Raw genomic sequence first — 24,699 nt, forward strand, 5'->3', positions numbered from 1 at the left:
ATATTACAGGCGTTGTTAATCATTATCTTTTGTGAAAAAGAAGGGAATTTTGTTTACTTACCGTAAATTCCTTTTCTTCTAGCTCTATTGGGAGACCCAGACAATTGGGTGTATAGCTACTGCCTCCGGAGGCCACACAAAGTATTACACTTAAAAGTGTAAGGCCCCTCCCCTTCTGCCTATACACCCCCCGTGGGATCACGGGCTCCTCAGTTTTAGTGCAAAAGCAAGAAGGAGGAAAGCCAATAAACTGGTTTAAGCAAATTCAATCCGAAGGAATATCGGAGAACTGGAACCATTCAACATGAACAACATGTGTACACAAAAAAACAGGGGCGGGTGCTGGGTCTCCCAATTAGAGCTAGAAGAAAAGGAATTTACGGTAAGTAAACAAAATTCCCTTCTTTGTCGCTCTATTGGGAGACCCAGACAATTGGGATGTCCAAAAGCAATCCCTGGGTGGGTAAAATAATACCTCGTGATAGGGCCGTAAAACGGCCCTTTCCTACATGGGGGCAATCGCCGCCTGAAGGACTCGTCTACCTAGGCTGGCGTCCGCCGAAGCGTAGGTATGCACCTGATAATGCTTGGTAAAAATGTGCCGACTCGACCAGGTAGCCGCCTGGTACACCTGCTGAGCCGTAGCCTGGTGCCGTAATGCCCAGGACGCACCCACGGCTCTGGTAGAATGGGCCTTCAGCCCTGAGGGAACCGGAAGCCCAGCAGAACGGTAGGCTTCAAGAATTGGTTCCTTGATCCACCGAGCCAGGGTGGATTTGGAAGCTTGCAACCCTTTACGCTGACCAGCGACAAGGACAAAGAGTGCCTCCGAGCGGCGCAGGGGCGCCGTGCGGGAAATGTAGATTCTGAGTGCTCTCACCAGATCCAACAAATGCAACTCTCTTTCACATTGATGAACTGGATGAGGACACAAAGAAGGTAAGGAGATATCCTGATTGAGATGAAAAGGGGGATACCACCTTAGGGAGAAACTCCGGAATCGGGCGCAGAACCACCTTGTCCTGGTGAAACACCAGGAAGGGAGATTTGCATGACAGCGCTGCTAGCTCAGACACTCTCCGAAGAGACGTGACCGCTACTAGAAAGGCCACTTTCTGTGAAAGGCGAGAAAGGGGAACATCCCTCATAGGCTCGAAAGGCGGCTTCTGAAGAGCAATTAGAACCCTGTTCAGATCCCAGGGTTCTAACGGCCGCTTGTAAGGAGGGACGATATGACAAACCCCTTGCAGGAACGTGCGTACCTGTGGGAGTCTGGCCAGGCGCTTCTGAAAAAATACAGATAGCGCAGAGACTTGTCCTTTAAGGGAGCCGAGCGACAAACCTTTTTCCAACCCGGATTGCAGGAAGGAAAGAAAAGTAGGCAATGCAAATGGCCAGGGAGAAACTTCCTGAGCAGAGCACCAAGCTAAGAATATCTTCCACGTCCTGTGGTAGATCTTGGCAGAGGTTGGTTTCCTAGCCTGTCTCATGGTGGCAATGACCTCTTGAGATAATCCTGAAGACGCTAGGATCCAGGACTCAATGGCCACACAGTCAGGTTCAGGGCCGCAGAATTCAGATGGAAAAACGGCCCTTGAGACAGCAAGTCTGGCCGGTCCGGTAGTGCCCACGGTTGTCCTACCGTGAGATGCCACAGATCCGGGTACCACGACCTCCTTGGCCAGTCTGGAGCGACGAGGATGGCGCGGCGGCAGTCGGACCTGATCTTGCGTAGCACTCTGGGCAACAGCGCCAGAGGTGGAAACACATAAGGGAGCCGGAACTGCGACCAATCTTGAACTAAGGCGTCCGCCGCCAGAGCTCTGTGATCGTGAGACCGTGCCATGAAAGCTGGGACCTTGTTGTTGTGCCGGGACGCCATTAGGTCGACGTCCGGCATCCCCCAGCGGCGACAGATCTCCTGAAACACGTCCGGGTGAAGAGACCATTCCCCTGCGTCCATACCCTGGCGACTGAGGAAGTCTGCTTCCCAGTTTTCTACGCCCGGGATGTGAACTGCGGATATGGTGGATGCCGTGTCTTCCACCCACGTCAGAATCCGCCGGACTTCCTGGAAGGCTTGCCGACTGCGTGTCCCCCCTTGGTGGTTGATGTATGCCACCGCTGTGGAGTTGTCCGACTGAATTCGGATCTGCTTGCCTTCCAGCCACTGCTGGAAGGCTTGTAGGGCAAAATACACTGCTCTGATTTCCAGAACATTGATCTGAAGGGTGGACTCCTGCTGAGTCCACGTGCCTTGAGCCCTGTGGTGGAGAAAAACTGCTCCCCACCCTGATAGACTCGCGTCTGTCGTGACCACCGCCCAGGATGGGGGTAGGAAGGACTTTCCTTTTGACAATGAGGTGGGAAGAAGCCACCACCGAAGAGATTCCTTGGCCGCCTGAGAAAGGGAGACGTTCCTGTCGAGGGACGTCGACTTCCCGTCCCATTGGCGGAGAATGTCCCATTGTAGTGGACGCAGATGAAACTGCGCGAAGGGACTGCCTCCATTGCTGCTACCATCTTCCCTAGGAAGTGCATGAGGCGTCTCAAGGGGTGCGACTGGCTTGAAGGAGAGATTGCACCCCTGTCTGAAGTGAACGCTGTTTGTCCAGCGGAAGTTTCACTATCGCTGAGAGAGTATGAAACTCCATGCCAAGATATGTTAGCGATTGGGTCGGGGTCAGAATTGACTTTGAAAAGTTGATGATCCACCCGAAACTCTGGAGAGTCTCCAGCGCAACGTTCAGGCTGTGTTGGCATGCCTCTTGAGAGGGTGCCTTGACAAGTAGATCGTCCAAGTAAGGGATCACAGAGTGACCCTGAGAGTGCAGGACTGCTACTACTGCTGCCATGACCTTGGTGAAGACCCGTGGGGCTGTCGCCAGACCGAAAGGCAGGGCTACGAACTGAAGGTGTTCGTCTCCTATAACGAAGTGTAGAAAACGCTGGTGCTCTGGAGCAATCGGCACGTGGAGATAAGCATCCTTGATGTCTATTGATGCTAGGAAATCTCCTTGAGACATTGAGGCGATGACGGAGCGGAGGGATTCCATCCGGAACCGCCTGGTTTTCACATGCTTGCTGAGCAGTTTTAGGTCCAGAACAGGACGGAAAGACCTGTCCTTTTTTGGCACCACAAACAAATTGGAGTAAAAACCGTGACCTTGCTCCTGAAGAGGAACAGGGATCACCACTCCTTCTGCCTTTAGAGAGCACCCGCCTGCAGAAGAGCACCGGCTCGGTCGGGAGGTGGAGAAGTTCTGAAGAATCGAGTCGGAGGACGAGAACTGAACTCTATCCTGTACCCGTGAGACAGAATGTCTCTCACCCGACGGTCTTTGACCTGTGGCAGCCAAATGTCCCCAAAGCGGGAGAGCCTGCCACCGACCGAGGATGCGGAGAGAGGAGGCCGAAAGTCATGAGGAAGCCGCCTTGGTAGCGGTTCCTCCGGCTGCCTTCTTTGGGCGTGACTGAGCCCGCCAAGAATCTGAGCTCCTCTGATCCTTTTGAGTCCTTTTGGACGAGGAGAATTGGGACCTGCCCGAGCCTCGAAAGGACCGAAACCTCGACTGTCCCCTCCTCTGTTGGGGTTTGTTAGGTTTGGGCTGGGGTAAGGAAGAATCCTTACCCTTGGACTGTTTAATGATTTCATCCAATCTCTCACCAAACAGTCTGTCACCAGAAAATGGCAAACTGGTTAAGCACTTTTTGGAAGCAGAATCTGCCTTCCATTCCCTTAACCACAAGGCTCTGCGTAAAACCACAGAGTTGGCGGACGCCACTGCCGTACGGCTCGTAGAGTCCAGAACAGCATTAATAGCGTAAGACGCAAATGCAGACATTTGAGAGGTTAAGGACGCTACTTGCGGAACAGATGTACGTGTGACAGTGTCAATCTGCGCAAGACCAGCTGAAATAGCTTGGAGTGCCCATACGGCTGCGAATGCCGGAGCAAACGACGCGCCGATAGCTTCATAGATGGATTTCAACCAGAGCTCCATCTGTCTGTCAGTGGCATCTTTAAGTGAAGCCCCATCGTCCACTGCAACTATGGATCTAGTCGCAAGCCTGGAGATTGGAGGATCCACCTTTGGACACCGGGTCCAGCTCTTGACCACGTCAGGGGGAAAGGGATAACGTGTATCCTTAAGACGTTTGGAGGAACGCTTATCTGGATAAGCGTGGTGTTTCTGAACTGCTTCTCTGAAGTCAGAGTGGTCAAGGAAAGTACTCAATTTACGCTTGGGATACCTGAAATGGAATTTCTCCTGCTGTGAAGCTGACTCCTCCACTGGAGGAGCGGAGGGAGAAATATCTAACATTCCATTGATGGACGCTATAAGATCATTCACTATGGCGTCCCCATCAGGTGTATCCAGATTGAGAGCGGTCTCAGGATCAGAATCCTGATCAGCTACGTCTGCCTCATCATACAGAGAGTCCTCCTGCTGGGACCCTGACCAGTGTGATGAAGTCGAGGGCCGCTCCCAGCGAGCTCGCTTAGGCTGTCTGGGACTGTCGTCCGTGTCAGAGCCTTCACCCTGGGATGCATGGGACCCCCCCGGAGCACGGATTTGTTCCAAATGAGGGGGGCCAGGGAGCATTGAATCAACAGTGCCCATGGTCTGAGTTACCGGTCTGGACTGCAAAGTCCTCCGTCCCTGCCACCTGGACAGTGTTCACAGGTGGTTCTCCTTGGGCCACCTCTAGCAGAGACCCCGGCTGAGCAAGTGCTACAGGGGAGCATTGCACCATTGCACACAATGGGGGTCAGTGAAATCTGCCGGTAGAACAGCCTCACATGCAGTACAAGCAGCAAAGAAAGCCTGTGTCTTGGCCCCCTTGCTTTTTGCGGACGACATGCTGTTGTCTAGCCATCTAGGAGGGTATATAGCCAAGAATAGCGACCGTACAGTGCAATGTATAGCATACAAGCATAAAGTACAAATGAACACTTCGGCATTAGTGGGGTCAGCACTTCAGGTGCTGCTTACCGCCCGCTCAAAGGCGGGTGTGTGGTCGCCAGAATCCTGTGACTGGGTGTCCCAGAGCTTGTCTCTCTTCTCCAGCTCAGACTGCAAACAGGAATGGCTGCCGGCGTCCTGTGGAGAGGGGCGGGCCGTGGGCGTGCCCCAGACAAAGTGCGGGAAACTGGCGTCCCACTGTGTCCAGTGAGGGGGCTGGAGTATGCTAAGCAGACTCCAGCCCTCGGCGCTGACGTTCTGTACAGCGTCCCGCCCCTCCCCTGACTGGCAGGCCTGGGGGCGGGAACGAAACGAAACTAGGCCGCAAAGCCGAGGACTCGAGTAATAAGCGCGGCCGTCCTATGTGCACGGCCAGCGCGGAAGTCCCCGGCGCACCACAAGTCCCAGCCGCGCCGCAGTGTAAAAACAGCCAGCAGCGGCCGGCGCGGCAGTTCCCAATACATTAACTCACTCAGCTAAGCTGCAGTGAGTAATAGCACAAGCGCTCCGCGCTGTTGTCCCCGGCGCACTAACACACCCAGCAATGCTGGTGTGTGTGTGCGCGATTTGTACGGGGACACAGAGTACCTTAATGTAGCAGGGCCCTGTCCCTGACGATACTCAGCTCCATATCCAGCAGGTTCTCCGGGTCTGTGGAAGGAGCACGGTCTCAGTGCCTGGAGACCGGTAAGATCCCACTTCACCCAGAGCCCTGAGGGGGATGGGGAAGGAAAGCAGCATGTGGGCTCCAGCCTCCGTACCCGCAATGGGTACCTCAACCTTAACAAACACCGCCGACAAGAGTGGGGTGAGAAGGGAGCATGCTGGGGGCCCTAGTATGGGCCCTCTTTTCTTCCATCCGACATAGTCAGCAGCTGCTGCTGACTAAAACAGTGGAGCTATGCGTGGATGTCTGACCTCCTTCGCACAAAGCATGAAAACTGAAGCAGCCCGTGATCCCACGGGGGGTGTATAGGCAGAAGGGGAGGGGCCTTACACTTTTAAGTGTAATACTTTGTGTGGCCTCCGGAGGCAGTAGCTATACACCCAATTGTCTGGGTCTCCCAATAGAGCGACAAAGAAATAACCAGTGCAGTATTGTGTAAAATAAGTACACCTTGACCATCGCTGACCAGGCAAGAACTTGCATGTGACTATTGAAAGCAGCAGTAACCGACCGGCACAAAGTCATTAAAGGGGAACTCTACTTTCAAGCGACTTTTTAGAACAACCTGTCCTGTCTGTGTACATGATGAGTAAAGGCCACCTTACACACAGCGACATCGCTAGCGAGTGTACCCGCCCCCGTCGTTTGAGCGTCACGGGCAAATCGCTGCCTGTGGCGCACAACATCGTTAGTCCCCATCACACGTACTTACCTGCCTAGCAACGTCGCTGTGGCCGGCAAACCGCCTCCTTTCTAAGGGGGAGGTTCGTGCGGCGTCACAGCGACATCACTAAGCGGACGCCCAATAGAAGCAGAGGGGCGGAGATGAGCGGCCGTAACATCCCGCCCACCTCCTTCCTTCCTCATTGCAGGCGGCCGCAGGTACGATGTTGTTCCTCGTTCCTGCGGTGTCACACATAGCGATGTGTACTGCCGCAGGAGCGACAAACAACCTGCGTCCTGCAACAGCAACGATATTTAAGATTAGAACGACGTGTCAACGATATGGTGAGTAATTTTGATAGTTAACTGTTGTTCGTAAAGAAGTCACTAACGAGGTCGGATGTGCATCACGAATTCCATGACCCCAACGACATCTCGTTAGCGATGTTGTTGCGTGTAAAGCCCCCTTTAGACAATCGCTAACCATTATATGACTTGTACCCTGCATTTTCAAAAGTTTCCCCCTTTACATTCTAGTTCTTTATTTGCAATTCACTCTGAGCTGGTGGGGGGAGACTAGCTGCAAGGACGTGTGCTATAGACATTACAGCAGAGAAAGGGATTCCTGTACTTCATGTTACTGCAGCCTGTGTCATGGGTGACAGACAGTCCTGTAGTGTCCGGCTACAGAAAGTCGCAGCATTTGGCTATGCAAACTGCTCTCTAACCTTCTATGATTCCTGCTTGGTGTACATGGTAGCTTATGTATCTCCTCTGCTTGTGGTTCATCCCTTTCTCTTTAGGACCCTGCAGATTTCCTTACCCTTTCAGCTGTTTTCATCAGCACTTCCCTTTGTGTCCTCATTCCCTGCTGTTCTGTGCTGGTGATAGCTCTTAGGGTACTTTCACACATCCGGATTTTTGCTCTGCGGCACAATACGGCGTTCTGCAGAAAAACCGCAACCGGCTTTTGTAACGCCGATTGCGGTTTTTTTTGCATTGACTTACATTAGTGCCGCATTGTGCCGTAGGGGCTTGCGTTCGGTCCGGTTTTTGCCGCATGCGGCAGATTTAGCCGATGCGGCGGCCGGATCGAACGTACCCTGCAACGTTTTTTGCTCCGGCAAAAAACACCGCATCGCGCCGCATCCGGCCGCTGCGGCGCATTTTTCAATGCATCCCTATGGAGGCCGGATGCGGCGCGATGCGGAAAAAACCGCATCCGGTCGCCGCATGCGGTATTTTCCACTGCGCATGCTCAGTAGCATGCCGCAACCAGAAAAAACCGGACCGGCCGCATGTAAAAACTTATGCAAAGGATGCGGTGTTTTCACCGCATCCGTTGCATAGTTTTCACAGCCGGATTGAGCCGCAGGGCTCAAACCGGATGTGTGAAAGTAGCCTAAGGCTACTTTCACACATCCGGTTTGAGCCCTGCGGCTCAATCCGGCTGTGAAAACTATGCAACGGATGCGGTGAAAACACCGCATCCTTTGCATAAGTTTTTACATGCGGCCGGTCCGGTTTTTTCCGGTTGCGGCATGCTACTGAGCATGCGCAGTGGAAAATACCGCATGCGGCGACCGGATGCGGTTTTTTCCGCATCGCGCCGCATCCGGCCTCCATAGGGATGCATTGAAAAATGCGCCGCAGCGGCCGGATGCGGCGCGATGCGGTGTTTTTTGCCGGAGCAAAAAACGTTGCAGGGTACGTTCGATCCGGCCGCCGCATCGGCTAAATCTGCCGCATGCGGCAAAAACCGGACCGAACGCAAGCCCCTACGGCACAATGCGGCACTAATGTAAGTCAATGCAAAAAAAACCGCAATCGGCGTTACAAAAGCCGGTTGCGGTTTTTCTGCAGAACGCCGTATTGTGCCGCAGAGCAAAAATCCGGATGTGTGAAAGTACCCTAAGGCTATGTGCCCACGTTGCGTTTGTCCCTGCAGAAATTTCTACAGCGATTTGACAGCACATGTGCACTTCAAATCGCTGCAGAAACACTGCGTAATGAATGCAGTGAAAAAGCCGATTTTATGCACTCTGGATGCAGCCCCCACCATAGACAGAGCGGGGGCTGCATCCAAAGCGCACGGAATAAGTGACATGTTGCTTTTTAGAACGCAGCGATTTGGCAGCATGCAAATCACTGCACTCTCAAACGCAACGTGCGCATGGATTATGCACAATCTTCATAGATTGTGCTGGGGACGTAGGACGCATGCTTTTACGCTGCAGCGCAATACGCAGTGTACCGCCCCGCGCTCGGCTGCGGCTCGGATCCGGGCTTGGGTGTGTGTCGGTGGCTCGAGCGCCTCCGGACCGGGGGGGGGGGGGGGTGTCACATCGCTCTGTAAAGGGGGTGGTTGTTTTGGTGATCGGGTGGGCGCGCGTTAGGGGCCGCGGTGGAGATTGTTCGTGATGCCACCCACGGGTCGCGGTGATTGTTGGAACCGCCGCTGCTGGTGATGGTGGGGGCTCCCGGGTGCAGTGTTGTGGCGCAGTTAGGTGTTCACCCCTCCGTGGGTAGGGGATGTGAGACCTGGGGCCCGCTGGTGGGGGTGATGAGGCGGCCACAGGGATGCAGGGCAGGGCGGCGCTGTGCCTGAGGGCACTAGTGTACTCACTCAGAGGAAACACACTGGAGTTACTGGTAAACCAAAAACGGGATGGTGGTCGGTGCCCGCAGCCGGCTGCATGGTTCCTCCTACTCGGGTTGGTGGTGTCGTCTTTTCCCTGCACCTCTGTAGACTGTATGACTACTTATGTCTCAATAACGGTAGTCCGCTCCCCGACTTGCAGATGCCGGAGGAGCCCGCTTGCCCGCAGGCGCTGGCCCGTGGAATCTTGGTGCCTGGGCGGTGGCTGCCTATCCCCTTCGGTGGGCTGTTGCCGTCTATCGGGACTTTGGGTGGGAGTGGACCTCAAGTCCAAGCCGCAATCAGTTGATCTGACTAGGTCCAGTTGCTTCTGGGCCTCGTACGGTGTCTGAGTACCCTTCACTGGTGCTTCGGTTTCGGTTTGACTCCCCGATTCGGTACCGGCGGGCCACTACCCTGTCCCGGTGCCTTGACAGTTCCGCCGGTTCTACTCCCGGCCTCCTGCGGACGGCCACCACCGTCTGTCTCCTGACCACAGGGTCCCTAGGCTCCCACCTAGGCCCTGACAGATTTACTCCTCAGCTCACTCTCTCACCTCCTCTCCTTTCCTCTCCCTAACACAATCTGTTTGTTTTTCCCCGCCCCTGCCCATCAATCCTCTTCGGTGGGCGCGGCCAACCGCCTGACCCCGCCCTCGGGTGTGGATATCTGGGACAGATAGGGGTGACTCAGGGTTTTTAGTGACGGGTGGAACCTTTGTGGGGTACAGGTGTTGTGCAGGGGCCCCTCTGTGACTCCCTGGCTAGTCCAGGGCGTCACATTAGCGTAACTGCATGCAAATACGCAACATGGGCACAGAGCCTTACTCCCTACAGATCCTAAGTGCAAGCAGTAGGCTTGCATTCATCTGGAGTAACTTTATTGTGTGTTGCAGTCCCTCTGCCTGAATCTTCTTGGCGTTAAAGGGAACCAATCATCAGGATTTTCGTATATAAGCTGAAGCCAGGGCTATGCTGGCACTATCAGGCTGATTCTATACATACCATTAGTGGTCAGCTCGGATGTTTAGGTTTTCAAATCCAAGAAAATGAAGTTTAAAAATTTGTCAGCTTTTTGAGTGACAGTACATCAGAGCAGATAACTAGGGATGATCGAATACTTCAATTATTTGGCTTCGCAAATATTTTCCGAATACCTCGCCGCTATTCACCTATATGCGAATATTCGATGCGCAATGTAAGTCTATGGGAAACCCGAATAACAACTAACGGAACTATTCGGGCTTCCCATAGACTTACATTGCGCATCGAATAGTCAAATAGCAGCGAGGTATTTGGAAAATATTCGCAAATCCGAACAAAGTATTCAATCATCCCTACAGATAACCTCTGGGTGGGTATTCATACGGATTCCCGCCCCCCCCCCCTGTTGTTCCTCCCTCTCTGTTGTCTATGCTAATATACTATGCATCTTTTCCATCACTAAGATGGCGTCAGAGTTGGCACCTGCACATAGCTCTTATCTCCGGCGCCATCTTTGTGAAGACCCTGTTATTTTAGTTTTACGGCTAAGAGGGTGACGCATGAACCCTCGCTTTTTCATCTCTCGTTGGGAGCGGGCACAGTCACAACAAGAGTGGAGAACAGCTGATTGTAGCGATTAGGTGCAGAAGAGGACACTGGGCCAGGTAAGAGCCCGGTGGTGGTGGCCGCAGCTTATAGGCTGAAAAAGTGGTGACAGGTTCCCTTTGTTATTTTTTCATGTTTGTTATCATTTTGTGCTCTTTAGCTCTTAGTGGGGTTGACGAAGAGCTGATCCTATCTGCGCCCTACCTAGCCTAGGGTCAGGTATCCTGCTCAGAGCACAGGTGCGGAACCTATCTAGTGCAGTGAGGGAACCCAGGGACCAGCTGTAGGCTTGGTCAGGAGTCACCATCCCCCCTTTCCCTTGATACAGAGTCTCCCTTCCGCTGTTTGCTGTATACTTCCCTGTACCTAGCGTGACAGCTTGCCTTTGTGTGCTAAAAAATGGAGATAATGATAGAGCATAGCTGAGCTTTCTAAATGGAATCAGCTCTGGGGTGAGTTAAAAGACTTGTTAGAAAGCTCACCTTGACCTATTTCTCTCTGCCTGTTTCCTCTCCCTGCCCCTCACCTCTCCATAGAGTAAAATGGTCGCCTGACACCACTGTAAATATGCAGTTTGTCTTGTCTGAGCAAAACAAATTGGAGCTGTTTCTTTACAGTGGACAACACCTTCAGGAGGCAGGGGAAGAAGTGTCTAATAAGTTGGGGGGAGGCAGATTCCTCTGATTGGATATATAATACAGTTTTTTCTATAATTGCCTGTATTGTTGATTTATGCAACCTTCCATGTCCAGTTCCATTTTAATTGCCGCTACAGTATACATTATATCAGGGGCGGCACGGTGGCTCAGTGGTTAGCACTGCAGTCTTGTGGTGACTCAGTGGTTAGCACTGCAGTCTTGTGGTGACTCAGTGGTTAGCACTGCAGTCTTGTGGTGACTCAGTGGTTAGCACTGCAGTCTTGTGGTGACTCAGTGGTTAGCACTGCAGTCTTGTGGTGACTCAGTGGTTAGCACTGCAGTCTTGTGGTGACTCAGTGGTTAGCACTGCAGTCTTGTGGTGACTCAGTGGTTAGCACTGCAGTCTTGTGGTGACTCAGTGGTTAGCACTGCAGTCTTGTGGTGACTCAGTGGTTAGCACTGCAGTCTTGTGGTGACTCAGTGGTTAGCACTGCAGTCTTGTGGTGACTCAGTGGTTAGCACTGCAGTCTTGTGGTGACTCAGTGGTTAGCACTGCAGTCTTGCAGAGCTGGGGTCCTGGGTTCAATTCCCACCAAGGACACCATCTGCAAGGAGTTTGTATGTTCTCCCCGTGTTTGCGTGGGTTTCCTCCGGGTTCTCCGGTTTCCTCCCACACTCCAAAAACCATACTGATAGGGACTCTAGATTGTGAGCCCCAATGGGGACAGTGTTGCCAATATATGTAATATGTGGAATTAATAGCGCTATAGAAATTATTATTATTATTATTAATAAAATTCATCTTTGGGTGATGTTTGCAGTAGTCTCCCACTGTCCGATTTTGATTTATTTGACGTCCCTGAAGATTTTGATCTTTGCAGTTCTCTTCCCCTGAAGACAATTATTATCTCCAGTGTAAGTGATTTTTTTTTTTTTACACCACGCACATTGCCGACAAGATTAGTCTCCATGTTATAATAAAAACCTCTGTTTCTCATTAAAAAAAAAACAAAAAAAAAAAAAGAAAATCGGACACACCTGTTACTATAGGAATGCTTAGGCTACTTTCACACATCCGGTTTTTCCTGTGCGGCACAATACGGCGCTCTGCAGAAAAACCGCAACCGTTTTTTTTTCCGCCGGTTGCGGGTTTTTTTGCATAGACTTACATTAGTGCCGTATTGTGCCGCATGGGCTTGCGTTCGGTCCGGTTTTTGCCGCATGCGGCAGATTTAGCCGATGCCGCGGCCGGATGGAACGTTGCCTGCAACGTTTTTTGCTCCGGCAAAAAAACCGCATCGCGCCGATTCAATGCATGCCTATGGACGCCGGATGCGGCAAAAAACGCATCCGGCCGCCGCATGCGGTTTCTTCCACTGCACATGCTCAGTAGCGTGCCGCAACCGGAAAAACGGATGGGCCGAATGTAAAAACTTATGCAAAGGATGCGGTGTTTTTGCCGCATCCGTTCCATAGGTTTCACAGCCGGATTGAGCCGCAGTGCAAAAATCCGGATGTGTGAAAGTAGCCTTAGTGCTTCTCTGTTACGGCTGGAAATTTTAGAAATAAATTGACAAGTGGGCGTTGCTATTCCCCTTGTCGGTCAGTATTGATTAGTCACAGTGAGGACTGGTAACTCCTATTGTCAATTTATTCATAGATTTCCAGGAGGAATAACTGAGGAACGGTGCAACCCAGAGATTTAGGAAATGATGCTCCGAAAATAGTAATAAATACATAAAAATAAGACTCATCCAGGCCGCAACGTAGATTTATCCATTACCTTTCAAACCAGGACTTGATGGTTTTCATCAGAGGTTGCCCGGGGTAGATCTGGTTTTTCCTAAAATCCGCGAGGATGTTGTAAAGCCTCTTCCTGGACGCCTCGTCCTGTAAGTCCTGATCAGCATTGAACAGACTCTGGATGGCGTCTTCGGGGGGCACCAAGTCTTTGTGCACCATTTCATCATACAGCGTCCAGGCCAGCTCGCGCTCCCGGTGCTCCATAGCGCCCTTTATACATTCTCCGTAATTCCTAGCGGACGGCGTACTGGCTTTTTTGATTGTTTCTAAAGAAGCGATGGCTTCCTGCCAGCGGTCGGTGGCGCTCAGCCCTTTGATGAGGAGGCTGTGCGCCCCCGTGTCCAACATGTCGTATTTGCCTTTCATGATGTCGCACACGTCGTAGATCTCGCGGGTGTGCTTCTGCTGCACGCACAGCACCAGGTATCGCAGCAGTAACTTGTACGTGATATCGCCTTCCTTCACCGCCACGTAGGACAGCAAGGACTTGGCGACGTCTACGTCCGTGTTATTTCTGATCATCTGGTCCATCACTAGTCCTGTGAAATCTCTATAATGTTCATACTGCAATTGTAAGTTGCTCCACCCGTCCACACTCAGCGGCTCGGGGGGCATCGCTATCCTGTCCAGTACAGGCGCGACGGAGGGTTTATCGCCCAGTAACCCCTTATTCTTATCGGACCTTGTCTTGGCGGCTCCAGCGGAGAACACAGACGAGACCCTCATGTACTCCTTCCTGTCTGATTGCCTGGGGTATTTGCCGGGGGGTCCACCTCTGTCCGCGCGAGCGTTAGCGCCACACGTCGTGCTGATAGTCTGCACTGGGACATGCCCTGCTGCGGCCACCATGCTGGCACATATAGGTCTATACCATGCCCTGCACCACAGCTGTAGGGATAACATGCTGATAAATAGCACAAATTAATGTAGTAATGACCCCAGAAATAAACTAGTATTAATTCTCATCCCACAGGACGTGACTGCTTCCCCATCTGCTGCACTCAGCACACACCACACTCACTGAGGCTCTCCTTCTACTCACATGTATCAAATTGAAGCCACTTCCGGGTTCACCGGCGGGCGGACCAATCAGAACGTCGCTCGAGTTCACGCAACACTAGAGCGCGCTATGTTCTAATAATTGTCTCCAGTAGCGGGCGCCATCTTGGCTTAGACTACACGACGCTATAAATAGGGAAAGGGCTACAGAAACATGGCTTCCCTCTCTGCGAACTAGAGACATTTTCACAAACAACAGAGAGAAATAGTCTTTTAGTAGGGAAGTGACGCTCTGAATGGCCCGAGAATGTGTTGTGTTATGGTAACGTCTACATATCGGCAGGGAATGGGGGACATCGTGCAAGACATCAGAGTTTGGTTGCACTGACTGAGAGAAGACATCAGAAATAACACTGTATGTATTTATACTTGGACCTATCTGTTTGTGACTGTCTGGATCCTTCATCTACAACTGTTGGAGAACTACAACTCCCAGCATGTGCATAGGACCAGCCAGCTTCCTTGTATATTATTATTCTATGCCCCTCCCATACGTTTGCTTTAAAAAAGACCCATCACCAGATCAAAGTGGGGCAGTGTTTATTCTGATTGTTCTCCCGCTGCTCTCCTGAATATTAAAATTCTTATATTTGGTTCTGGAGTTATGGGCCTTTTTATTTAGTGCTATTTTTTAATAGCCTTTATAAAGGGGGCGTGGCTCACATATAAATATGCAGAGCAGCCTAAAGACACGCCCTCAGAGAATCCTGTAGCCACGCCTCCTTCCTGGCGCTAACAAAAATCCACACTAAGTAAAATGGCCCATATCTCTGAAACCGTACGGCGGATTGATAAAATACAAAAAACTGATTTTTTTAGGGGAGAAGAAGGAATAATATAATAGCAAACATCGGTCACTTTTGACCGGATGACATTTCCCCTTTAAGTCACACAACCGTTGATTGGGATACAGCCTCGGCCACCATTCGATTCACTTGCTCCAATTTACCACGTTCTGTTGGAGCATGAAAGAAGTTGTTGCCCAGGCCTTACAGTCATGAAGCTGTAAAGTAGAGAATATTGAAACTTATGTGTATTTATATATTTATTTTATTGTGTGTATTTATATTTTATTATTTATATTTTTTTTATCATATTATATTTATTATATATTTTTTATTTATTTATATATTTTTTATATTATTTATTATATTATATATATATATTTTTTTAGTAGTTTCAAGATAGAAATTGCTTCCCGATTAAAATGGACTGGAAGAAAAGTCTCAAAGAAAAGCTGGAGAAGGATAATAAAGGTACAATGTTAGTATATAAGAAACATACACTTGTTAGATTTTGCTAAATGATGGCTCTTGTCAGTGGTACATAACCCCTCGTATGATGTCCTTATGCCTCACGCTGCATCTGGACTTGGGTCATCCTCATGAGGCACCCGTCTTAAAGGGAATCTGCCACCAGGTTTTTGCTCCCCCATCTGAGAGCAGCATCATGTAGAGATAGAGACCCTGACTCCAGTGATGTGTCACTTACTGAGCTGTTTGTCATTTTGCTAAAATCAATGTTTTCTCTGCAGTCATACAGAGCTCATGAGTATGCTGGACTACCTGCAGCATGCCGAGTAGTCCTGTAATGATAATCTACTGCTGATTAATCAGTGCTCTCAGATTAGGTGGCAAAAACCTGGTGACAGATTCCGTTTAAAAAGGGTTTATCACTGTATAGGGAATAACCTACCAATTACTGAGGATGCGACTGCAGGGATCTGAAAGTGCAGAGCTCCGTGTTGAATGGAGCAGAGGTGCACATGCTTGATCTCTGAGCTATTCATTGACTATGGAACTGCCAGAAGAAAAGCAGATTGCCGGGCTCTACTATGTGAAAGTAGTTTTGTATTTGTTTTACAGCCAGAAAAAGCGAGGAGGAAATGAAAGATGAAGAAATGGCCATGTTCACCAAGTTCTACACAGAATGGAAAGGTGGACGCAAGGGCCCCAATTCCCAAAACATCCCCCGATTCTACTACAGGGTGAGCACGTGGCAGTGACTGACACAGGGGAGCGTTAGTGACCCGTGGGCCATCGTAGGACTCTAAGGACACTACAGGGAGAGTGAGTCAATGGGAATATGTTACTTAATGTATCTTCTGAGGGTCTTACTCACCATCCCTGGGTCCAGCCCCAATGCTCCCTGAGTCTTATTGTCTGCAGCGCTGATGTCACTTCAAGAGCGCTGCAGACAATCGGGAGCTCAGCGGCTCTGAGCAACTCATAGCATGTACTGATTGGTTGCAGTGCTGTCGAATGAGCGCTGCAGGAAATAACAGGTAACGGGAGCAGCGGCAGAGAATCAGAGCTGGACCTGGGGAAGGTGAGTAAAGCCCAATTTTGTTTTCAAAGGAATTGCAGGATTTTCTGAAACTAGAAACCCCCTTAAGTTGCGTGCCAGGATATATACCGTAGATGTCCGGCCTTTCTTTGGATTAGCAGGACTATAGAGAAGCACTATTCTCACTCCGTAGACAGAGTATCACTGTTATAAATAATGGAAAGTGCGGATTCCTTTTATTAAAGCCTCCATTGTTCCTCAGTTACCAGCAGACGACGAGGTGTTACAGCAGAAGCTGCGGGAAGAGTCCCGAGCCGTCTTTCTCCAGAGGAAGAGCCGAGAGTTACTGGACAACGAGGAGCTGCAGGTGACAGGATCACAGCGGGGAGCACTCTCTATGACTTTATTACACACTAGCTGTAGTACCCGGGCGTTGCCTGGGATAGTAACTATCTCTCTTCGAGTTTCTGGCTGTCTCCCTTTCCCCGTCTGTCTCCCTTTCCCCGTCTGTCTCCCTTTCCCCGTCTGTCTCCCTTTCCCCGTCTGTCTCCCTTTCCCCGTCTGTCTCCCTTTCCCCCGTCTGTCTCCCTTTCCCCCGTCTGTCTCCCTTTCCCCCGTCTGTCTCCCTTTCCCCCGTCTGTCTCCCTTCTTTCCCCCGTCTGTCTCCCTTCTTTCCCCCGGCTGTCTCCCTTCTTTCCCCCGGCTGTCTCCCTTCTTTCCCCCGGCTCTCCCCCTTTCCCCGTCTGTCTGTCTCTTTCCCTGTCTGTCTTTTTCTGTCTCTCACTCACACATAAGCTTCTTATACTAACAGTTTATTTTGTTCCTATAGCAACCACTGACAGTTGCTATTAATAGCCCGTATCTCCCAGCTCCATTCAGATTAATGGAGGCAGGATTTTTGAGAGTAACTGTAAAGCGCGGGGTTCATTTTTCCCGTCAAAATATAGTCTATGACGTTCCCTGGGTCACATGGGATGTTTGTGCAAAATTTCGTGATTGGAAATGCGATGGTGCGGATTCCTTTAGCGGACACACACACACACACACACACACACACACACACACACACACGTACGTACATACACTGAGCTTTATATGTTAGATTTTGACAATATCTTAAATCAGAGAATTGCCGATGTTCCCCATAACAATTGCATTTGTCTTTATGTATTATATTAAGACTATAAGATGTCAATTATTGGGCATTATTGGTTAAAGGGAATTTGTCAGCAGATTTTTGCTGCATTTTGCCGCATGATGTAGACAGAGATCCTGAATCCAATGATGTATCTCTTAGATTACTGGGTGCAGCTGTTCTTAAACAATCTGAATTTTTAGAGTTGGTTTAGATTTGGCCATGTAGCAGAGCTGACTGAGCTATCCTGCCCACACCAGGCTCTGTATAGAGATTGTACATAGTCAGTGGGTGTCAATCAGAGGAGGGGGCGTGCTGGACTGCCATGCGTGTGACATTATAGTCTGAGCAATGATAAGGATCCTGCTGCTTAAACAAACTGTCATGGGTGATAAAAAGTAATGTGGTTTGTGGCCATAGAAGGTCACAGTGTTGGCTGCGCAGAATACTTCCTGACTTTTCATTGTTCCTGCTGTCAGTATTCATTGGTATAGGTAGCTTTCCTGCTGGATTTTCATCTCTCCCCTTTTTTTTTTTAAAATTCTTTATTTAACAATAAACATGGAATCACACCAATCTGAGTCAATTACGATACAATTCCCAACCAGTACATGACAATGTATAACAGAGTAGCTGCGACACGAGAAAATTTTCAACAATGAGACCTTTCCATGTTTACCAAAAGTTTTATATAGCGGGAATACCAGTTTAAGAAGAGAAGAAAATAAAAACAAAAAAGAGGAAAAGCAAAGAGAGAGAGAAAAAAAAAAAAAAAAAACACGAGTCAGACAAGAAAGATTTAGCGAGAAATGGGAGGAAAAGGGGGAACATAGGGGGAACGAGGTGGGGAAGGGGAATACACTGGGACACGAACAAACACAAAGCAGGGATCCACCCTCTCAGAGTAACTTCTTCCCACGGCGTCCACGGGTCCCCCCTTCAATCTGGGGGGATCCATGTGCCGTATTCGTTAGAATATTTAAACTCGATCCATGGGAACCAAGTCTTGTAAAAAGCCTCATGTCTATCGTGGACAGACGCTGTCAGGTCCTCCATATACAGCAGTTCGTTTACCCTACTTGCCCACATCGATACTGTCGGCGGGGAGGGGGATCTCCATCTCAGAGGAATGCACGTCCTAGCGGCCATCACCAGAAAGCTTAACAGAGACCCTTTGTACGCACGGACAGAGGACTCAGATAGTTGGAGCAGGAAGAGTTCCGGGCCCAGGGTCTGCGTGTATCCAGTCACATGCCTGATCACTCCCCGTACCCCCTCCCAAAACTGCTGTAGCCCCGGGCATTCCCAGAAAGTGTGTAGGAAGCTTCCCTCCCCTGTGCCACATCTCCAACACCCCGGATCTACCGCGGGGAACATCCTGTGAAGTTTTGTTGGGACCCTATACCATCTGGAAATGCATTTATAATTGGCTTCTTGAAGTTTTGAACTGATGGAAGCTTTGTGAGTAATGGACAGAACCTTGTTCCTCTGCGTGGCCGAAAGTGTGAGGCCCAGGTCAGATTCCCACTGCAGGAGGAATCTAGGAGGTGACAGATCCGAGGAGTTGACCAGCATGGAGTGTGAGATGGAGAGTGAGTGTCTAAGGGTCCCCCCCTCCATACATAGCTTCTCGAAATCCGTAAGGGGTCTATCAAACTGACTGTAGTCCGGTAGAGAGCACAGAAAATGTCGAAGCTGCATGGAACGCCACGGGCCCAGCGGTCCGGGAACCCGGAAATTCCGGAGTTCCTCGGCCGTTGGCCAGTGCCCCTCGACCCCAATTTGGCAAGCCCGAAATCTATTTCTGGAGATCCATAGGCGAAACACCGGATCAGAAAGACCCGGGGAGAAGTCTGGGTTGCCAACGATCGGGGAAAGGGGGGAGGGTAAAGGAATCAGAGATCTCCGGACCCCCTCCTGTGAGCAGCAGGAAAGCGTAGCACCAATCGTGGGGTGAGTCCTAAGTCCTGTACTAAGTGGGGAATTCACCCATGGGAGCGCCGCTAATGGAATATCAGTGAAGCTCTGCTCCACCGACACCCAGGGTTTGGCCTTGGAGTGCCTACACCAGTCCACCACTCTGGCTAAATGTGTGGCTACATAGTAAGATTTGAGATCCGGGAGGCCCAGCCCACCCCGGATTCTAGGTCTGCACAACAGCGACCGTGCCAACCTCGCCGGCTTGTTTGCCCACAGAAACTTAGTTTGCATATACGAAACTTCTCTAAAGAAAGACTTGGGTATCCCAATTGGCAGGGTCTGAAGAAGATACAGCAATCTTGGGAAGATATTCATCTTCAGAATCGCTGACCGTCCAAACCATGTGAACGTGCCCCTTGACCAGGTTTTACAATCTTCTTTTATGTTTTGGAGAAGAGGGGTAAAGTTCAACTTGAATAAGGAGCTCACATCTGCTGACAATTTGAGCCCCAGATATCGCATATACTGCGGGGCCCATTGAAAGTCAAAGGCTCCCCGCAGCTGCGAAACTACTCCCATGGGGAGGTTAACGCTCAGTGCCTCCGATTTAGACAAGTTGATCTTAAAGTTCGAGAGTGTGGAGTATCGTTTAAATTCCTGCATTAGCGCAGGGACCGATGTGATTGGGTCTGTGATGAAAAATAATAGGTCGTCTGCAAAGGCCGCTATTTTATGGGTCACACTACCTATCTTGGGGCCTTTGATGCTTGAGTTTGTCCGAATGTGTCGCAGCAGGGGTTCTAGTGTGAGTATGAAGATTAATGGGGAGAGAGGACAGCCCTGCCGCGTGCCATTGGCTATTGGGAATCTATCTGACAGCACCCCGTTAACCCGTATGCAGGCCGACGGTGAATTATAGAGAGATCCTATCCATCTGAGCATGTTGCCCCCCAGTCCCAGAGAGGTTAGGACCCCGTTCAAAAACATCCAGCCGACCCGGTCGAACGCCTTTTCGGCATCTGTGGACAACAGCATAAGCGAACCACCCCCCGACCTAGCCCTGTGGATCAAGTTGATGGCCCTCGTGGTGTTATCTCTAGCCTCCCTGCCCAACATGAAACCCGCCTGATCTGCATGGACTATATCCCCTAACAGAGGGGACAGCCGATCAGCTAGGATCTTAGCAAACAACTTTAAGTCCACGTTGAGCAGGGAGATCGGACGATAGTTGGCACAACAGGTGGGGTCCCTCCCCTCCTTGGGAATGACCACGATGTTAGCCGCAAGGGAGTCTCTAGGTAATGGAGAGGATGTGCACGCTGAGATGTTATTGAATGCTGCCAAAAAATGAGGAGATAGAATAGGACTTAACCTCTTGTAGTAAGACAGCGGAAGTCCATCTGGACCCGGTGCCTTACCCGCGGGGGATGCTTTGAGGACCAAAGCAAATTCCGTTTCTGTAATCGGAGCCTCCAGTATCTCTATGTCGTCTGGTCTAATCCTCGGGAGGCCTGAGGATCTTATGTATTCCTGGATGCGATCCCTAGCTATCTTCCTATCGTCCTCCGTCCGAGTGTCATCAATGGAGTACAGGGCAATGTAGTAATCCCTAAATGCTGAAGCTATGTCAACCGGAAGTGAGGCCCTCCCCCCTGGTTGCTTCTGTATATGGGGGACATATCCCCTCAGCCTCTGGGTCCGCAAAGCCCTGGCCAAGGTCCTACTGTTTTTGTTACCGAATTCGTAAAAATGCCTCCGGCAGCGCGCTAGCGAAGCCTTGGCTTTATTAGAGAGTAACGATTTCAGCTTTTCTCTTTTTTGAATGAGAAGGGTTTTGGCACCGTCGTCTAACCGGTCTTTGTGGATCCTCTCCAGAGCGTGAATGTCAACTAGTAAAGATTCCATCTCCGCATTCCTCTCCCGCTTCATACGGGCTCCATGTTTTATAAACAGTCCTCTGACTACGCATTTGTGAGCTTCCCACGTTACGGCGGGTGTGGTATCACCCCCCGCGCAGAGGTCAAAATATTCTTTCACCGCAGTCTGTACCTCCTGCATAGTCATCTGATCTGCCAGGAGCGAAGTATTCAATGTCCACTGGCCTTGTTTGATGATCGGGCACGTCAGGGAAACACTAAGGATTATCAAGGCGTGGTCAGCAAACACTATTTCGTCTATTTCGGCGTCCAGCATGCGGTGTAGGTCTCTGTGTCTAACAAAGAAGTGGTCTAGTCTTGAGTAAGAGTCATGAACCGCGGAGTAAAATGAGTAGTCCCTGTCTGCCGGATGCAGCGACCTCCATGTATCTACTAACTGGTGTTCGTGTAAACCCCGTCTGATCCGACTGTGAACGGCCCTGGGCAAGCTAGAAATCTCCCTAGAAGTATCCACCTCTGGGTCCATAACAAAGTTAAAGTCCCCTCCCATTATCAATGTGCCCTCTGAAAACTCGTCCAGGGTGTTCAAGAATCTCAACAGGGCGCCACACTGTCCCGTGTTGGGTAGGTAGAGGGCCGCAAAAGTGAAGACCTGAGACTGGATCCGCCCCTTTATTAGGATCTGTCTCCCCTCTTTGTCCGTGCTGACCTCTATCAGCTCCCATGGCAGAGAGCTCGCAATTAGGATGCTGGTCCCCCTGGACCGCGAGTCAGGAGATGGGGAATGATAGACCGTAGAATATCTCCGGTCTGAAAGCTTGTAAGGTTTGTCTAAACAGTAATGCGTTTCCTGTAGAAAGATTACCTGAAGTCGCCTTCTCCACAACAAATTCATGAGGATTGAACGTTTCTCTGGGCTGTGAAGGCCCTTGACGTTTAGGGATCCCACTCTTAGGTCAGGTCTGGATGACTGCTTCATGTCGGTGATGAGGGCCTACGAATAGACGATAAGGGGAAGACAAACACACACACCACCAGGAAGGACTCTGAGGGAGGAGGGAAGAGGGGGAAGGAAGGAAGAAAGCTGGAGACTGTGAAAGGAAACGGGAGTAGGGAGAGAGGAAAAGAGGGGAAGTTAGAAACGAAAGGAAAAAAGAAAAGGGGAGAACAAAGAAGCAACAAGAAAGAGGAAAAAGAATAGACAGCTCACGAGGAGCTCGCAGACCTATGGACCAGCCCTAGGCCTACTAGGGTACTATCAGCGGGGTCGAGTATGAACACTCATGTGTTACCCCCCCACCCACCACCCTTAAGTTATCTGACTACCGCCCCCCTGCAAATGCTAGAGGCGAAACAAATATTAAACTCTGACGGCCTCTCCTCCGTCATCCCCCAAACCATGCAACGCCCAAAGACCCCCCCCCAGCGAGGCGAAGAGGGGTGCAACAACACATGCCCCTCCCAAAATGATAGGCCACAGTCCCTTTCCAACATAAATAGGCACCGTTTAACCTCTCCTGGAACTAGACACAGTGCCAGGTTGACTTTTCAGCCCCATCCCCCTGATGTCGACGGTGTTGAATCCTTTTCTCTCCTCCGCGTCGGGGGGCCCATGGACTCCCAGGAAAGCCAATCAGGGATGTTAAAGACAGGCAGTTCCAAAAACTTGAACAGTCCCGGCAACTCCGCAGGGCGTCTCAGCAAGAATGTAGATGGGCCCTTCCGGACAATGAGGTGGAACGGGTGCCCCCATCGATACGAGGCGTTCACCTCTTTGATTTTTGCCAATAACGGATGAAGCTGACGCCTCATGTAGAGCGTGCGACTGGAAACGTCAGGGAAGAGTTTGATAGTCGCCCCCTCCATCTTCACCGGTCCGAACTCCCAGGCCTTCCTCAGGATCTGTTCTTTATCCGTATAATAATGTAAGCGGCAAAGGACATCTCTTGCAATGGAGGGATTGGCTCCTTGGAAGGATCTAGCAACTCTGTGGACTCTGTCACATAGGTACGTAGCATCCGTTGGTCTGGCGGTGACTATATTAAATATTTCTTGCACTTTATGGCGGAGAGTCTCTGCCGGCCAGCCCTCTGGGACACCCTTTAATCTTATATTGTTTCGGCGACTTCTGTTCTCTTGGTCATCTAACAGTAATGCCATGTCCCTGGATTGGTTATTATATTTCTCACAGTCCTTTTCCAGGCGAGATACTCTGCTTTCCAAGGACTCCTGATCTTGCTCAGTGGCCGTGACTCTATCTCCTAGGACCTCTATCTCCTCTCTCACTGAAGCAATGGCTTGCTGGTGGGACTGCTCAATTCTGCGGACTAGGGCATCCAGGTCACTCTTGCTGGGGAGGGCCAGGATGAGCTCCCTCAGTGCCTGAAGGTCTTGTGTGGCCTGGGGGTGGTGTGCCTGCAGTGCAGAGTTGGGTGGGCTGCCCAGGGGGGGACCCTCCTCGAGGGGGGAAACCGCCGGATTATCCCCTCCATGCGATCCCTCAAGCAGGGGCACAGGACATCTCTCCCTCTCTGGACTCTGGGGCGGCACAGACCGAGGCCCCGCCAGCGTCCCTCCACTCAGGGCCCCCTCCCCACTGCTTTGGGTCACCTCACCTTCCTCCATGTGGAGCCGCACCTCCCCCATCGCTGACCTGTGTGCCACGCTGCAGACCTGCTCTCTGCCGCCTTCCTTATCTGTCTGCGAGGACCCACACGCCGCTCCAGCTCCTGGCTCCACTTCCTCCTGCCGTCTCGCTCCTGTGGCTGCTGGCTGCTCCCGGGCCGCTGAGCCTGGGGATTCCCCTCCTGGAGGACGCTTTGTGGGGGACGGCGCCATCTTGCCGCCGCTGCTCGCCGCTCGCTTCAGGGCAGGAGAGGGCCCACTGAGGAACCGCTCCATCCTCCCTCCTGCTTTCTGGATCACCGGATCGGGGCCCGCGGTGAGTACTGCCTGGGGCTTCCTTTTGGGAGGCATTAGTCGGCGGAGAGGCCGAGATATATCAGAATTTAGGCGGTGGGTGTAGGAGCTCTGCAAGGAAACGTCCTCACACCATCATGTCCAGGCCACGCCCCCCCATCTCTCCCCTTTAAGACCCAGCAGTAGCTCGCCTTCCTCCCAGCTGCTGATCATCAGTATTCCCTTGGTGCTTTAATACCCCTTCTTTCCTTGGACTTGTGCTGGTGATATTTTTCAGTTCCTTCAAGCCCTGGTTGCAAGCAGGTGGCTTGTACTCCTGTGATATTGTTGCTGAAAACTTTGCTGACATTCTACCTGAGTCATGTAATTAGTAGTTCATGCTTTTCCCTGGGTCCTCCTTGTGTCTTCTATAGTTGTCTAGTGGGGTTGACAAAGAGCTCATCCCATCCCTTCCCTATTTAGGGCCCAGCACTAGGGATGCCCAGGGTTAGGTATTTGGCTCTGCACCGAGCCGATCTAGGATGGTGAGGGACCCCTG

General features: G+C 51.0%; 2 protein-coding genes across 2 annotated transcripts in view; one reads left to right on the forward strand and one right to left on the reverse strand.

Moving 5' to 3' along the window:
- PRORP (protein only RNase P catalytic subunit) overlaps positions 1–14,001 on the reverse strand; it is a 115,724-nt gene extending 101,723 nt beyond the window's left edge. The window contains exon 1 of the mRNA XM_075331207.1: positions 12,946–14,001. Within this exon, the coding sequence (XP_075187322.1) occupies positions 12,946–13,868 (923 nt within the window). The 5' untranslated portion in view covers positions 13,869–14,001. The remainder of the gene's footprint in view (positions 1–12,945) is intronic.
- Positions 14,002–14,232: 231 nt separating this feature from the next.
- The window catches only part of PPP2R3C (protein phosphatase 2 regulatory subunit B''gamma), a 29,375-nt gene continuing 18,908 nt past the window's right edge, over positions 14,233–24,699 (forward strand). Inside the window, exons 1-4 of the mRNA XM_075330798.1 lie at positions 14,233–14,379; positions 15,199–15,280; positions 15,890–16,011; positions 16,573–16,677. Of these exons, the coding sequence (XP_075186913.1) occupies positions 15,232–15,280; positions 15,890–16,011; positions 16,573–16,677 (276 nt within the window). The 5' untranslated portion in view covers positions 14,233–14,379; positions 15,199–15,231. The remainder of the gene's footprint in view (positions 14,380–15,198; positions 15,281–15,889; positions 16,012–16,572; positions 16,678–24,699) is intronic.

The sequence above is a fragment of the Anomaloglossus baeobatrachus genome, chromosome 12 (genome assembly GCF_048569485.1).
Source record: "Anomaloglossus baeobatrachus isolate aAnoBae1 chromosome 12, aAnoBae1.hap1, whole genome shotgun sequence".
In the NCBI taxonomy this organism is placed as follows: Eukaryota; Metazoa; Chordata; class Amphibia; order Anura; family Aromobatidae; genus Anomaloglossus; species Anomaloglossus baeobatrachus.